Here is a 13,619-nt window from a genome sequence, read left to right on the forward strand (position 1 = left end):
AGTTTACCCAACTCCAGCTTCGGATGGACTGTCCCCCTGTGCAGCCCACTCTTTCAAGTGACCTTTATGTAAGCAATGTTCAGCGACACGAACAGTCCTTTAGGATTCACTGTTGGGGGAGGACCTATACCGTTTGCTCAATGCAAGGAAGACCTGGGTTAATAAAATGTACTTAAAAGGTACGAACACAGGGCATCTGGGAAGCTTTCTGCTCACTGAAAATGTTACATGTAAACCATGGCCATGGATGCTAGTTGGAAGGAGAAGCTGTTCTAACCTTTATGACAAAATTAGAAACGATCGATGCAACAGAAGTTTTTAAAAATTATATTTAATACAAGTGAATAGATTAGAAGATCTGAAATGTTATAAAGCAATATACACAATGAATAAATAATTTGCACAGGAGAGTCATGTCTACATTACATAACACTGTCTAGTATGGGAATACTTAAAGTAAATCCAGTGATAATGGAGAAAGTCCATAAAAATGCTAACCTGTCTTCCCTTGTATGAAATTGTTCAAGTATAAAAATCCAATACAGTGTAAAATAGTATTCAATTTAGTTTAAGAATAAAAATTGCAAGTATTGCAGTTTTGGAAGAAAAAAGTAAAGCAGCATTTAAAAACTACATAAACTACAGAAGAATAGTGTTAAACTAATGAAGTACCAATAAATGAGATCTACACGAGCAAAAATTAAGAGAAGGAAGCATGAAACTAGCAATATATCTGCTTTAAAATAAAACCTAAAAACTAAAATAAATTAAAATGTGTTAATGTCAGAGTACTCTCTTATACAGTGCACATACGAATTTAAATAAATCCAAGTCAACATCTTTAGCTGAATAGGTTAATATTTAATATGCTACATCTAGACCTACTAAATAATTTATGCCATGAGATGAATACATAATTTTACAGTGTCACATCTAAAGTTCCTTTCTTTAGAGTGCAGCATAGTAAAACTTAAAAATAAATATCTTAAATAGCGTTACTATTAAGGCACAGTATAAACCACATTATCGGTAACCTTTGAAGAACTATAATCTCAGTAACCTTGCTGTTTCGTGTACTGTGTTCACTAATAAATAGTTTTAAATATGACTCTGAAATAGATACTAAAAAGTGTAAAATTATTTAAAAAGGGGGAGGGGGTAGGAAATACGTGTCCTTAAGACAGTTCTTAAGGGTTTGGAGTCTGCAAACTTTGCCTGCCTTTAATCGTAAGCCACGAGTCAACACAATAAATAGAAAGAGAAGGCTGTTGTAGTAAAAGCCTGATCCTATTTCAGAATCAGAACTGCTGACACCAGCAGATACAAGTTTCCCAAAATTGAAACAGGATGGGGAGAGGGATTAGAATGTGACAAGCTCATCAAACAAGCACAAGTGATGTGTTCTTTCCAGAACTGTGTGTGTTATTGATTGTCTGTACAGCTGCTGCACCCATTAATTCCACATCACTTGCCCCACAGTCCCGCTCATCCACAGGATAGATGAGAAAATAGCTTTGGTGCCTGTCCACCATTTCACCCACTGCCACGCTCCTAGGTTGATTGTTCGATGCCCAGGTTTTGAGACGGTAAGAACGTTATCTTCTTACCTGAAGAAGTTCTAGAGGCCCTCGTGACCGCTAAAAATGACAATCAGTGCGTTCACCGTTTTTGTGGTGTGTGTGTGTGTGTGTGTGTGTTTGAAATCTGCTCTTAAAGGTAATTCAAGCTACATATTGCTCACTCTGCATTCCCTGGTTCGACTAGATTCAAATAGCATCTCCTAAACTTGTAAAAGGCAGTTTGCTTCCCTGATACTATAAAAAGAGCAAAAAAATAAAAAATCCCGTTAGAAAAAGTGAAGTTCCATTGTTTTGCCCCTGCCACCGTCGCGTCGTCGCGGCCTTTCCTTTCCTCAGGCTCTTTGGGATCGATTTCCAAAACTGCGCCCACTCCCCTCTCTCTCTCAACTACGACACTTACTGGAGTAGGGAAAAAAAAAAAAAAAAGGAGGAGGAGGAGGATTCTGTTTCACAATAGCATAGCGCTTTTTTTGTTGTTTTTGTTTTGTTTTTCTTAAAGCTGGTAAGTCAACGTGAACTCGCCTTACCTACTACACGTCGGGCAACTGTGTGTGGGGGGGAGGGGACGCGAGGCGACCGCGACCACGCGGCCGCGCTACTGCATGCGGTCGGTCTGCAGCTGCTGCGGCTGGTACTGGCCGAAGGCGGCGGCGGCGGCCGCGGCGGCGGCGGCGGCGGCGGCCGTGCCGGGGGCGGCGGCGGTGATTGGCTGCTGCACGGCGTAGCCGTAGCCCCCGGCGGTGACGTAGCCCGCGGCGGCCGGCGACGCCGCGTACGGGTACTGGTCGTAGGCTGCGGCTGCGGCGGCGGCGGCGGCGGCCGCCGAGTACTGGGCGTACGCGGCGCCCGTGTAGTCGATGTAGGGGGTGGTGGAGGCGGCGGCCGCGGTGGGCTGCACGTGCGGGATGACCACGCCGGGCTGCACGAAAGCCTGCGGGTACACGTAGTGGGCGGGGATCCTGCGGAGAAACGGGACACCGAGTCAGGCGCCGCTCGCCTCCCGCCCGCCAGCGCGGCTCGTTCAGAGATCAGACAGACTCCGATTTAGTGGTTATTACGAGCATAGGGTTGCCACAATATCTCCTTTCCAGTGGTCGGGGCGGAGCGCTCGGGCGGTAGCCCGGAGGCGCGGAGCGCCCCGAGAGGACTTCAGCGACAAAAATCGGATGACACCCCTCCCTGCTGCCAAGTTTGAGTTATGATCGTTTCGAGGGCCAATACTTCGATCATTCGGCAGAAGTTTGCAGACTAAATCGAGGTTCATGAGGGCTTACGCACATGAGAGGTATTTAACACCTGCTAAATTGAGGAAGGCTTTGGAGAATTTTGTGATCGGTTCATAAGACTGCGTAGCAAATAGGAAAATTCTCAGCTGTGAATATAGGACTCCAGAGGTAGTCTGTGATCGTCCAATTCCGTAGGTGGAGGGGCGGGGGCGGGGGGTTGGCCGAGTTCCCCACATTAAATTTCCACAAAATCCACATGTTTATTATCATGGCAACCCTACTTGAAATTGCTATGCAGACTCAGCACACATTAATCTCTCTGCAACCTCAGTCACCCTTATTAAAAATAATAATGATAAAAGAAGCAGGCGACAAAAATAAAAAAAAAAGGAGTTTAAAAGTTCACAAGTGTGGTAAACACAGCAGAATCACACTTCTCAAACGAACTGTAGTGCAGCTCACTCTATCACAAGAGGCTGTTGTGGGAAGCTACAGAAATGCTATTAACATTCACGGCAGTGATTCCCAAAGAGATGTGCAGCACGCTTTTTGCCTTTCTTTCTCTCTCTCTCCGTAAAATTCATAAGGACACAGGGTCAATCAAACCTGTTTGACTATCAGGCACCTGAAGGTCAGCCAGCTTGTTTATCTCTATGCAAGACAGACAGAAGGGGTTTTGGGGAAATGATGAGGTTGAGGGAAAAGGTAGGAATAGGGAAACACAACTAAATAGTTCCAAAATTCATACAAACTTAAAAGGTTCACATAATAAAATGAGCAAGGAAATATTTGTTTGTGTGCAAATACTCGTTTCGTCTTCCAAATCAACCAATAGATTGGCGTATTTGTTTTACATCTGCCCCTACTCATACATAGTTGATCCGAATCAATTGTATTACGTATTATCCTGTAAAAGTTCAAGAAACAAAATCAAGTCCCTTGAAAAATGATACGTTCAGAGATCACATCAAGACACACTCCCAACGATCTTGCTTAAAAGTTAATTTGGTTAAAAAAAATAAATCACAAGAGGTATTTAAAAAAACACCATGCATTTCAGCTCTCACTCTTGCGATTCATTACTGCCCCTTTCAAATGCTACCATGAATATCTGATTTATTTTCATCTTTCTTTAAAGCAATCTCCATCAAAACCCCCTATATTTCTAAAAATATGACACTATGATGCCATCTGGTTGTGGGCAAGGCCAACTTACAGGAAGTACAAGCAACAGTTAACAATCTTTAAAGAATTTTAAAGAACTCAACGCCGAAAACTTCACATTGAGATTTTCGAAAACAGACTTTGCTTTGCCTTTTCGGAGTTTTACTGAAAGTACTTATTAACGAACATCCATGGAAAAGATGAATTTATCGCAGAGGGTGGTGAACTCTGACCCCAATGATAAAAATACACTCAATTTTACTAGACTCCCAGCTCTTTCCCAGTGCCAGGAGAAACGACGTCATCAAGTGTTTCTGAGGACACTTAGACATGTTCTTTCTTAATTGCTTGTCAGAAACCAGACGCACGGTCATGCACATACTCAAAACTTGCCTGTAGGTCAGGTGACTGGCTCCCTCACAGCGACAGGTGTGGCTTTATGAAACCCTGTCCTTGGAGGCCTCCGTGTCCACAATGTGCAGACACGGCTAAGAGAGCCTACCCTCTCATGCCAGTTTACATGTGGTGATGGACAGCAGGGGCTGTGGCAGGGCTATTTTTGATCCTGTCATGCGACAAGGGTTTCCAGCGGGTAAAATGTCTTTATAAGGCCAAAGTAAAACATCTATCAGCAGCAGAGGCCAGCCAGTATGAATCTCACTGATACTGAAACATTAACCCCTGTACTCCCAAAGCTCTGAGGACAACATGATGGTGACCAGGGTCCTATCTTTGAATGAAGGTGGTGACGGAAAATAAGTTTAGCCTACAAACAGGCAAGATAAAAATGTGTGTGCGTGCGTGTGTGTGTTTAGAATGCACTAAAGATAAGCAGCGTTTCCTACGGGACTCTTGTCTCTGCACTGATTTCACATTAATAGCTTTCATTTGATAATGCCAACCAATGAGAGTGTCGAGTTCCCTGGACTATCAGAATCCAACATGAAGTCTGGCAAGGGTTAGGAATATGTCTGGAAGGCACACGGAACCCCAGAATTGTTAGAGGCGTAGGAGAAGGAGAACCCAGGAGACCACGAAGAGCCTAAAATATCTCAATTCAGGAAGGAAAGCAGGAAAGGACTGAAGGGAAAGGTGATGCTTCTGAAAAGGATCCTGCATTAGGAGGGCTTTTGTTAGTTTGAGGAGTCCACGAAGGTGATCTGGGAATCTCTCCCCCAATTAGATATCTACCGGTGTCCATTCCCTCAATCAGTTGTACCGTGTGCATCCCTAGCTAAGGTGAGGAAACCACAAGGGCAAGGCAGATACCTCGGGCAATTTCCAAAGAAAATGGACTACATCATTCCTTCTTTTCCAGGTCCCTCTGACATCTCTTCGTGACTTTGGACATCCTAACCGGTTTCCTCTTCCAATCTATCACCAGACTGCTGGCAAAGTCTTCATTTCATTCACTTGTCCATAGGACTCCGTGGCCCCTAAGGTCATACCAAACTAACTGCAAATTTCTGAAACGTTGGCATGCTAGGCTTTTCATGCTTCTGGCTCCAAATTATTTCTTCCAGTATTTCTTTCCACCTTTCCTTGGATCCAGGTCAGCTGAGCTCCTCAGTGCTCCTTGGACATGCCCCACGTTTCTAGATCCTCACCTTTGCTCACGCTGTCCCTTTGCTGGGGATGCCAATCGTCACTGCCATCTCCACCTGTTGAAATCCAAGTCCTTTCCACCCTAGCTCTAGCACTCACCAGCTATGGAGCCTTCGGGGATTTGTTTCACTTTCTAGTCTCACTTTTCTCAAACGTGAAATGAATCTAGTATTTCTAACCGTGAGCTGCCGTGCATTAAATAACATTATCTACGCAAAGAGCCTAACAATGGTGAAAAAAGTGGGCACTCCATACAAGAGTACCGCATCCTCCACCATCCTTCCAAATCTAGGTCAACTTCCACCTTTACCGTGAAGACTTCTTGGGTCCCACTTGGGTCTGCTGTCTCTCCTCCCTGTCTGAAGCCACAACCCTTCTGGGGGTTTCTCAAGTTTTCTTACCAGAGTACAAGGGAGAATGGAACTGTGTCTTTTTTGGCTGTAGCTTGACACAGAGGAAAGAACACCGCTTTTGAGGGAGGTCAGGGAAACCATGATTCTGAACCTGGAAACCAGACTCTGTGACTTACTAGCCCTGTGGGAAGTTAATTAACGTCTCTGTATCACAGTTCCTTCACCCATGGAAAGGCCATTTGAACAGGCTGACATGAACAGCCTGCATCAAATAAGTATTGAGAATTCTATTATATGACTTACGTAAATCTTTTATTAGAACTGGGTCGTACAGCAGATGTTCACTTAATGGTACTGTCTCCCCTGCCCCCCTTACTGGACAGTATAGTCTCTAGTACAGCGTTCACACGACTGGCCTAAAACTCAGCACTTAAAGGTACACTGAGTAAATGTTTAAGGGTATTTCAACCTGATCTAACCTAGCCTAGAATTTTCTTTTTTTAAGTTTATTTATGTTGAGAAAAAGAGCACGAGCAGGGGAGTGGCAGGGAGAGTGAGAGAGAATCCCAAGTGAGCTCTGCACCATCAGCGTGGAGCTTGATGTGGAGGTCAAACTCGCAAATCGTGAGATCATGACCTGAGTGGAAACCAAGAGTCGGGCACTTAACTGACTGAGCCACCCAGGCGCCCCTACCCTAGAATTTTCTACTCACAGACCCATAATCCTTCCTTTCTTATCTTCAATAAGAAAACACTTCTTTCAAACAGAAAAAAATATATATAAGATATTGTTTAGCAAATGTACACGTTTCTACACATCTGCCCACTCTGTCACATCAGAAATTCTTTCAAGCCAAGGTTTTCCCTTGAAAAGCCCAGAGTAATCTGGGGGCCATTTAAGGACCACATAAAGAAAAATAGTTCAGATGCTAGAATTTCAAACAAGGAAGATTAAAAATTCTCAAGCTTCTTTCCAGGCCTAAAATAAGAACATGTGGCATTCAAACAGAATTTAGAATGACCAGGTGTGATTTGTTGGGTACAGGCTCTGGGAACTAGAGCGGTGTTAAGAACCCTTTAAAACAGAAAAGAGAGGACCCACTTGGTCCACCTGGTGGAATGCTATCTATTTCTAATAAGAATCTCAAGTTCAAACAATTTATGCAAACAGTAATAATCACCATCCTTTATGAAGACAGCTTCATATTAGCAGGGATGAAAAACAAAACATCACTATCAAAGCATGCCTGACTTAAACTTTCCATAGGACATTTTATTCTGGTTGTTCTTATTTTCCTCACACTACTTTGTTTCTCAAGGATCTATGCAGACTACCACAGCCAGTCCAGATTTCTAGGTCTGGCTCCCAAGACCCTCCATCAATGGTCTGGTTTCTCCACGCACTAAATCTTTTCTCTTCTGTCCCTGTGCTTATGTTCGCTTCATCCTATACCCCTCAGGCTTGTCCCTTCTTCCTCTTACCTGTCCAGGACACACCCACTGGTCCGAGACTAGGTCAAGTCCCATGAAGCCTTGTCCAACCCCTCCAATTCACCTGTTTTCTTGCTATTCTGAATTCCTTTTGTCCTTAAAACAATGCCAAGTAATTTAGCAATTAATAGTTCTTGATTGGCTTGTGTTAGTTTTGCTTCCCAAACTACAGTCTCCCTGTTTTGTATCACCCACTTGGCACAGGAGAAACACAACAACATGCTAATACCTGTTGATGATTTAGCTATATAACTGTGTCAAGAATCTTATTATGAGATCATGACTCAGTTCATCATCACTTCTTAATATGTATGTTCTCCTCCCCAATCCCACCTTACACAAGGTCTAGACCAATGAGGGGGAGAACCCACAGAAGCAGCTGGACCCATCAACCCACAATGCGTTGTCAGTGTCCAGGATGGTTGGGATGAGGCATCTGATAAAAAGCTATGGATATATGAAGGCCCTTTCTCATCATAATGGAAATAATACTCTTCCTCAGTTTAAAAAAGTAACGGTGGTAAGGTGAAGTATCCATATGTTAAAGGGAGGGTTATAAGAAGGTGGTCATGGAAAATATAACTTGACCTTTCCAAGTCAAATGATGATTACTTGTCCTGGGCTACTCTTGGAGACACATGTGGTAGAACTCTATCTATCTATGTAGATGGAATCTGACCTTCCAGGTTACACATATAGATACTTAGGTGCTAAGCCAGAGAAGAAACTATAGCTGAGGATAAAATACTCCTTGAACAGTTAGAATATTTAAAAAGGAAGTTGAAGTCTGTGGCACTAGAGTCCCAGCAGTGTCCCTCAGGTAGAATACAGCCAACACAGACTCTAAGTGGTCTGCCTACATCTAGGTGGTAGGGGGGGGTCACCCGCTTAATGATGTCTGAATGGAAGGGAAATAAGGGAGCTCGGATGAGAACAGCTGGAAACCCCAGAGCCCAGAGAGACAACAAATATGAGCAGCCTGTTCAACTGAGTTAGGGTCCGAAAGGTGAAAAGTGAGTGCTGCGTGACTCAAAAAAACTGGCTAGTGTCCGTGAAACCTGATGAGTGTTGCTGAACCTTTAAATTAGAAGGCCTAAAAGTGGATACACATTGCAAAAGAAAGAACCCCATTCCCAGAAAACTCCCCAGTAAAACAGAAACTTAGGACATGCAAGCGATGAATCTGTATTCTTACAGAGGGAAATCACACAATTTAGCACTCACTACAAAAATATGGTTAAGTGGAAGTCACAGGCTATAGCTTAAAAGCAAGAAAAAAAAAAAAAGGCCCTTTGCTTCCCATGGCAAAGTCAAAAGTCAACACTCCTCAACACCACCACCAAAATCAAAACCACAAAGAGCCCCTTCCCCGAGGAAAAGAAAACACTTTCACTACAGCTCTTTTCAATTAAGTAAAAAGCACACAGTTTAGCTATCAACACTTCATTACTGTAATAAATAAAATACAGCACACGGAGGTCTATTGACTATTGTGAAAAAGAAAACACCAACACCAACATCCATGCATCGTTAATCACCATCTGAGCTTGTGTGTCTGAGTCTACTGGTTACAGAGTTTAATTCCAAACAGAACTATTCCACCTTTTATCATCGTATCCTTCTGATCAGTTAGCTTAACTGTGTACGAGCCCTGTCAGGTTAGAAAGAGATAAATCAAATTGAGTCAAGTTGAACAGCAGTAACAGTGCCGGGACACAATCGTCTCGTACACAAGTCATACCTGGTACTTTTGTTTTGTTTTGTTAATCATAAGCTCAAAATTTGTCTGGTTGGGAGGCTGCGTACTTGGTCAGTAACTTGACTCATCTAAAAATATATTATCAGCATCAAAAATATACAAACATATATAAATAGTATCACAAGGAACGTTCTGTGACATGATGGTCTTGTCTGTATATAACAAAGAGGCAGGTTAACCAATGATAGCTATCAAAACTTAGGAGGGCCGGATTCATGGACTTACCCAAAAGGTCTTTGTATAAGGGCTGGATGAAGTTGTTGAACACCAAAGGCAAAACCTAACAATAAAACAGACCACATTCTCGATTTGTGCATGGTTAGGCATTTATTCCTCCTACATATAAAATGCAATCACAACTTTCACTTAGAAAAGATAACCATTCTTTGGATACTTTACAGAAAAGTACAGTATATATATATAACTTATAAACATATATATACATATATATATGTCCTTTTTATTAATGTTATCATTGATTCCCCCCCCCCCCCCGCCAAATTTTAATAGGCTACAAGTGGACACTAAAAATTATCTGCAAAGTTTAGTTGACAATCATACAGTAAGACCTTAGAAAATTAGACCAGGGAAAAATTCTTGTGGAATGAAACCAGACACAAGAGGACTTGATAATGAAGTTATAAGTCACAAATATTCCTGCAATTCTGAATCATGATCCGTAAAAAGTCTAATTTAGAACATGCTGGACAATGCTTTGGAAGATTACAGATTTTACGGATTATGGTATTAAAAATTCCCCCAAACCAAGTCTCCTTTTCTGGATAGCACACACGCAGACAAACACGTGTTTCTGAATGTTCACAGATATTGGCACATGCACTCACTTTCTTGACAATCTCATTTCCTAGCAAATCCATTTGCATGAAAGTGTCAACCTCTTTCCAAAATTTCAGATGGAAAGATTTGAGTGAAGAGAACAAGATATAATGAAACAAAGTTGCTTACCCAAGAAAAAGATTACCATTTGGTCAATAGTTCGGCTCTTAATTATGTGTGCTAAGGCAAAGGGCAGTGTTGTAAATAATCCAAAAGGTCAAATTTTCACATGGACAAAAGCCTGCTTGCCCACTGATAGCTGCTAGCTGCATGACGTTGGAATAAAACATTTCCCATCTCTAAGTGTCAGCGTCTTTATCTGCAACACGAGGGTCCAGAAGTACATGACATTTCCCCATTTTTTAAAATTACTAATAGTCTGTGATTTTATGTGAGAGGGTGAGACACCACCCTCACCCCTATGCTTCTCTTGGGTCAGTGCTTTGGGTTGGATCTCCCACTCTGGGCACAGGTCAACCAGTGGTAGGAGAGACAACACTAAGCAGGGAAGGATAACCTGCTGGAGTTGCCACATTTGGCCCCCACGATCCACACGCGAATTATCTACAAGTGGCTGAAAACTGGAAAATAGAGTCCACGGACTGACTGTATGTCATACCTGAAACAGAGGAGTCAAGCCTAAGTCTGGGTGGGTACAAACTGCTTAGACCCCCAAGATTCATGTTTGCACAACGTATGTTTCCTTCAAGAGCTGTTTACGACTCTCATTTAATGTCTTGGTACAATACCTAGCCATGGTTCCACTTTACTGAACACACCGGCCACGTCTTCATTCTATTCAGAAGTGGGTGTCCCAAGTTGGGGGGAGAAGGGGAGGAGGGGAGGAGGGGAGGAAGGACATCTCTCACCTGGTTGCATGATCCTTGGTTTTGCTCCCAAATATGCCAGATTCACATTGGCCTTCCTGCCATCAATGATGGGGTTGGGATCCTTGCAAGCTCTTTCCGCAGCAGCTCGGTCAGCCATGGTGACCTTAGCAACATACACACACAGACACACATACAAAGCCTTAAATCAACCCCTGAAAGAAACCAATAGTCACGATGGAGAAGTCATTCATGATAAAACTAAGGGGGTTCTTAAACTTTCTTTTTTCTTTTGTTGGAATTTACTCCTTGATCCCCCGTCAAAGAAAAAAAAAAGAAAGAAAGAAAAAAAAGAAAACAGAAAAGAAGAATGAAAAGAAAACAGGAAGGAAGAAACAAGCCCCTCTCCACACCCCCAAGGGTGCTAGCAGGGCCTAGCAGGGAGTCGGAAGCCTGAATTCCATCTTAGAACTCTTCGATCCTCCCTCCCTCCCTCAACCGCCCCCCACCCCGCCCAGGTCCCTACCCAGCCTAGGAGGCACTGTTTGCTTTAAAGAAAGTCCAGAGTCACATCCGCCGGGTGCTCCCAACCACCAGCAAGCACTCCTTAACGACAATAGCTATTGTCCTACTCTGGAGCTCCCAGCTCTCCGGCAGCTGAATTTGCACGCTTAAATCCCCAGGGGGCTTAATATGCTCTCTTTCAGTTCAGCAAAGAGCCACAGGATCATCGTTTTAAAGAACCCATCTTTGCATTTTAAAAAAAGTATGTGTGTGTGGTGGTGGTGGGGGGGATGGCATCAGGAGTAGAGCCCTAGACCTCCTGGGGTGTCCCCTCCCCGCCCCAACCGGAACGCCTGAAGACACACGCATTTTTACAAAGCAACAGCGCGCTTAACGCCCGGCCTCCAACCCGGGAGGGCGATTCCGAGGGGCTGCGGCCCCTCCCTCCCAACCCCGCGCACCCGCAAACCCAGCACTGGTTAGTTCTCTCCTTCCACCCCCGCTCCGCCCGTCCCCTGACACCGCGGGGCGCTGGATCCCCTCGGAACCCCGCGAGGCAGGAGCCGGCCCTCCCTCCCCCTGCAACGCCGCGCGCAAACTTTCAGTTCAGCCGGGGGCAAAGGGGCAGCGCCGCCCGCGTCCGCGGGGTTCCTCGCGTTGTCACGCCGACCCCCCCCAACCCCCCGCTGCGAACCCCGACCCCCGAGGCCCTGCGCCGCCCAGAGCCTCTCCTCCCCCGCGGTCCTCGGTTTCCCCGCCGGGCTCTGGGTCGCCCCCACGTCTCCCTCCCCCACCTCCCCCCAGCCCCCAGCCGCGCAACTTACAAATCCGTAGCCCCGGGACTTGCCCGTCTGCCGGTCGGTGATGACCACCGCCTCCTCGATCTCGCCGAAGACCTCGAAGTACTTGCGCAGGCTGGCGTCGGTGGTGTGGTAGGGCAGCCCCCCGACGAAGATCTTGGTGTACGTCGTGTCCTTCTGGGTCGTGTGCATCTTCGCGCCCGCCCCGCGGCTCGGGCTCCGGCTGCGGCTGCGGCTGCGGCTCGGGCAGCGGCTGCGCCTCCTCCTCCTGCTCCGCGTCTCCCGCACCCTTTCGCGGCCGCCGGGGGCCGAGGGCGCGCCCGGGGGCGAGGGCGGCGGCGCGGCGGGGGCGAGCGGCCGGGGGCGGCCGAGGGCGCGGGGCGCGCGGCTTCCGAAGTCGCCAGCAACCCCGGAGACTTGACTTCGCTCTCTCCTCCCGCCCCCCCTGCCGGTCGCCGTACAAATTCTCCGGATCGTCCGGGTTAGGATCCCGTTCTATAGAATGTGCAAGCGGTTTCCACTCACCCGGCTGGGAGGCCAAAAACGAAAAGGAGAGGGTGGTCCTCGAGCGAAGAAGCGGGTGCGTTTAGAGGTAGATTTTTTTTTTTTTTTTCCTTCTTGGAAATTAGGTAGGTGTCTTGGGTGGGGCGTGGGTAGGGTCGGCAGAGAGCGCGTCAGGGCGCGGAGGTGGGCGGGCGGGGGGCGCGGCGGCGGGGCCAGGGGTGGGGGAGTGCGCGCCGCTCGGGGCTCCGGTGGTGTCCCTCCCGCCGCGGAAGCTGGAAGACGAGTGGCGAGGACGGCTCTCCACCTCTCTGCTCCCTTCCCCCGCGGGCCGGGGGTCGGCGCCCGGCTGGGGAGGGGGCGGGCCGGACGCCTGCGATTGGCCGCGGCCGCACCTGGGGTGCCCGGCGCCGCCGCCCCCCAGCTGTTGGGAACAGCTGCTTCTCTCCCGGCGCGGCGCTGGGCCGCGGGGCTCGCGCTCTCGAGCCGGCGCTGGGGCAGGGCTGGGGACGGCCGGAGGCGGCCTTGCTCTCGGCGTCGCCTGCTCCAACCCGTCAAAGTCCCGGGGACTCGGCGCCGTCCTAGCGGGGACCCGGAGCGCGCAGACTGCGTCCGAGGAGGCAGCTGCGTCGCGTTCCAAAACGACGACGCGAGCTCTGTGCGCTCGACCGCGGTGGCGGGGCCGGCGACCTGGACGGAAGCGCTGGGGGCCCGGAGGCCTGGGGCGGTTCGTGGAGAGGCTGGTTCCCTCCCCGGCGCTTGGCCAACGACGCCGAGTCTGATACTCTGGGGTCTCAGGGTCCCCAACCTGCCTTGACCCGGAAGAGCCAGTGCTGGGGAGAACCAGCGAGGCAGAGCCAGAGGGGAAACAAAAAACAACAAAACAAAACAAAACAAAACACCAACAAAAACAGAACAGGTCTAGTGTTTGGGTGTGCTGGAAAGAACCACAGCTTTAATTGCTCACGGCCC

General features: G+C 47.0%; 1 protein-coding gene across 2 annotated transcripts in view; it reads right to left on the bottom strand.

Moving 5' to 3' along the window:
- RBM24 (RNA binding motif protein 24) overlaps nt 1-12,862 on the bottom strand; it is a 28,985-nt gene extending 16,123 nt beyond the window's left edge. Inside the window, exons 1-4 of one of the 2 annotated variants that reach the window (XR_015251046.1) lie at nt 12,171-12,862; nt 10,885-11,008; nt 9,404-9,458; nt 2,108-2,539 (exon numbers count right to left, since the gene is read on the bottom strand). Coding sequence is in view for 1 of the 2 variants with exons in the window: in XM_086706195.1 (XP_086562321.1) it covers nt 2,176-2,539; nt 9,404-9,458; nt 10,885-11,008; nt 12,171-12,338 (711 nt within the window). In the remaining variant the exon portion in view is untranslated. Of the gene's footprint in view, nt 1-311; nt 2,540-9,403; nt 9,459-10,884; nt 11,009-12,170 lie in introns of those variants that run through there. The other variant, XM_086706195.1, reaches the window with a different exon arrangement.
- Between the last annotated feature and the right edge of the window lie 757 nt (nt 12,863-13,619).

This window comes from Puma concolor, chromosome B2 (genome assembly GCF_028749965.1).
Source record: "Puma concolor isolate L17-30 chromosome B2, mPumCon1.1.hap2, whole genome shotgun sequence".
NCBI classification, from domain to species: domain Eukaryota; kingdom Metazoa; phylum Chordata; class Mammalia; order Carnivora; family Felidae; genus Puma; species Puma concolor.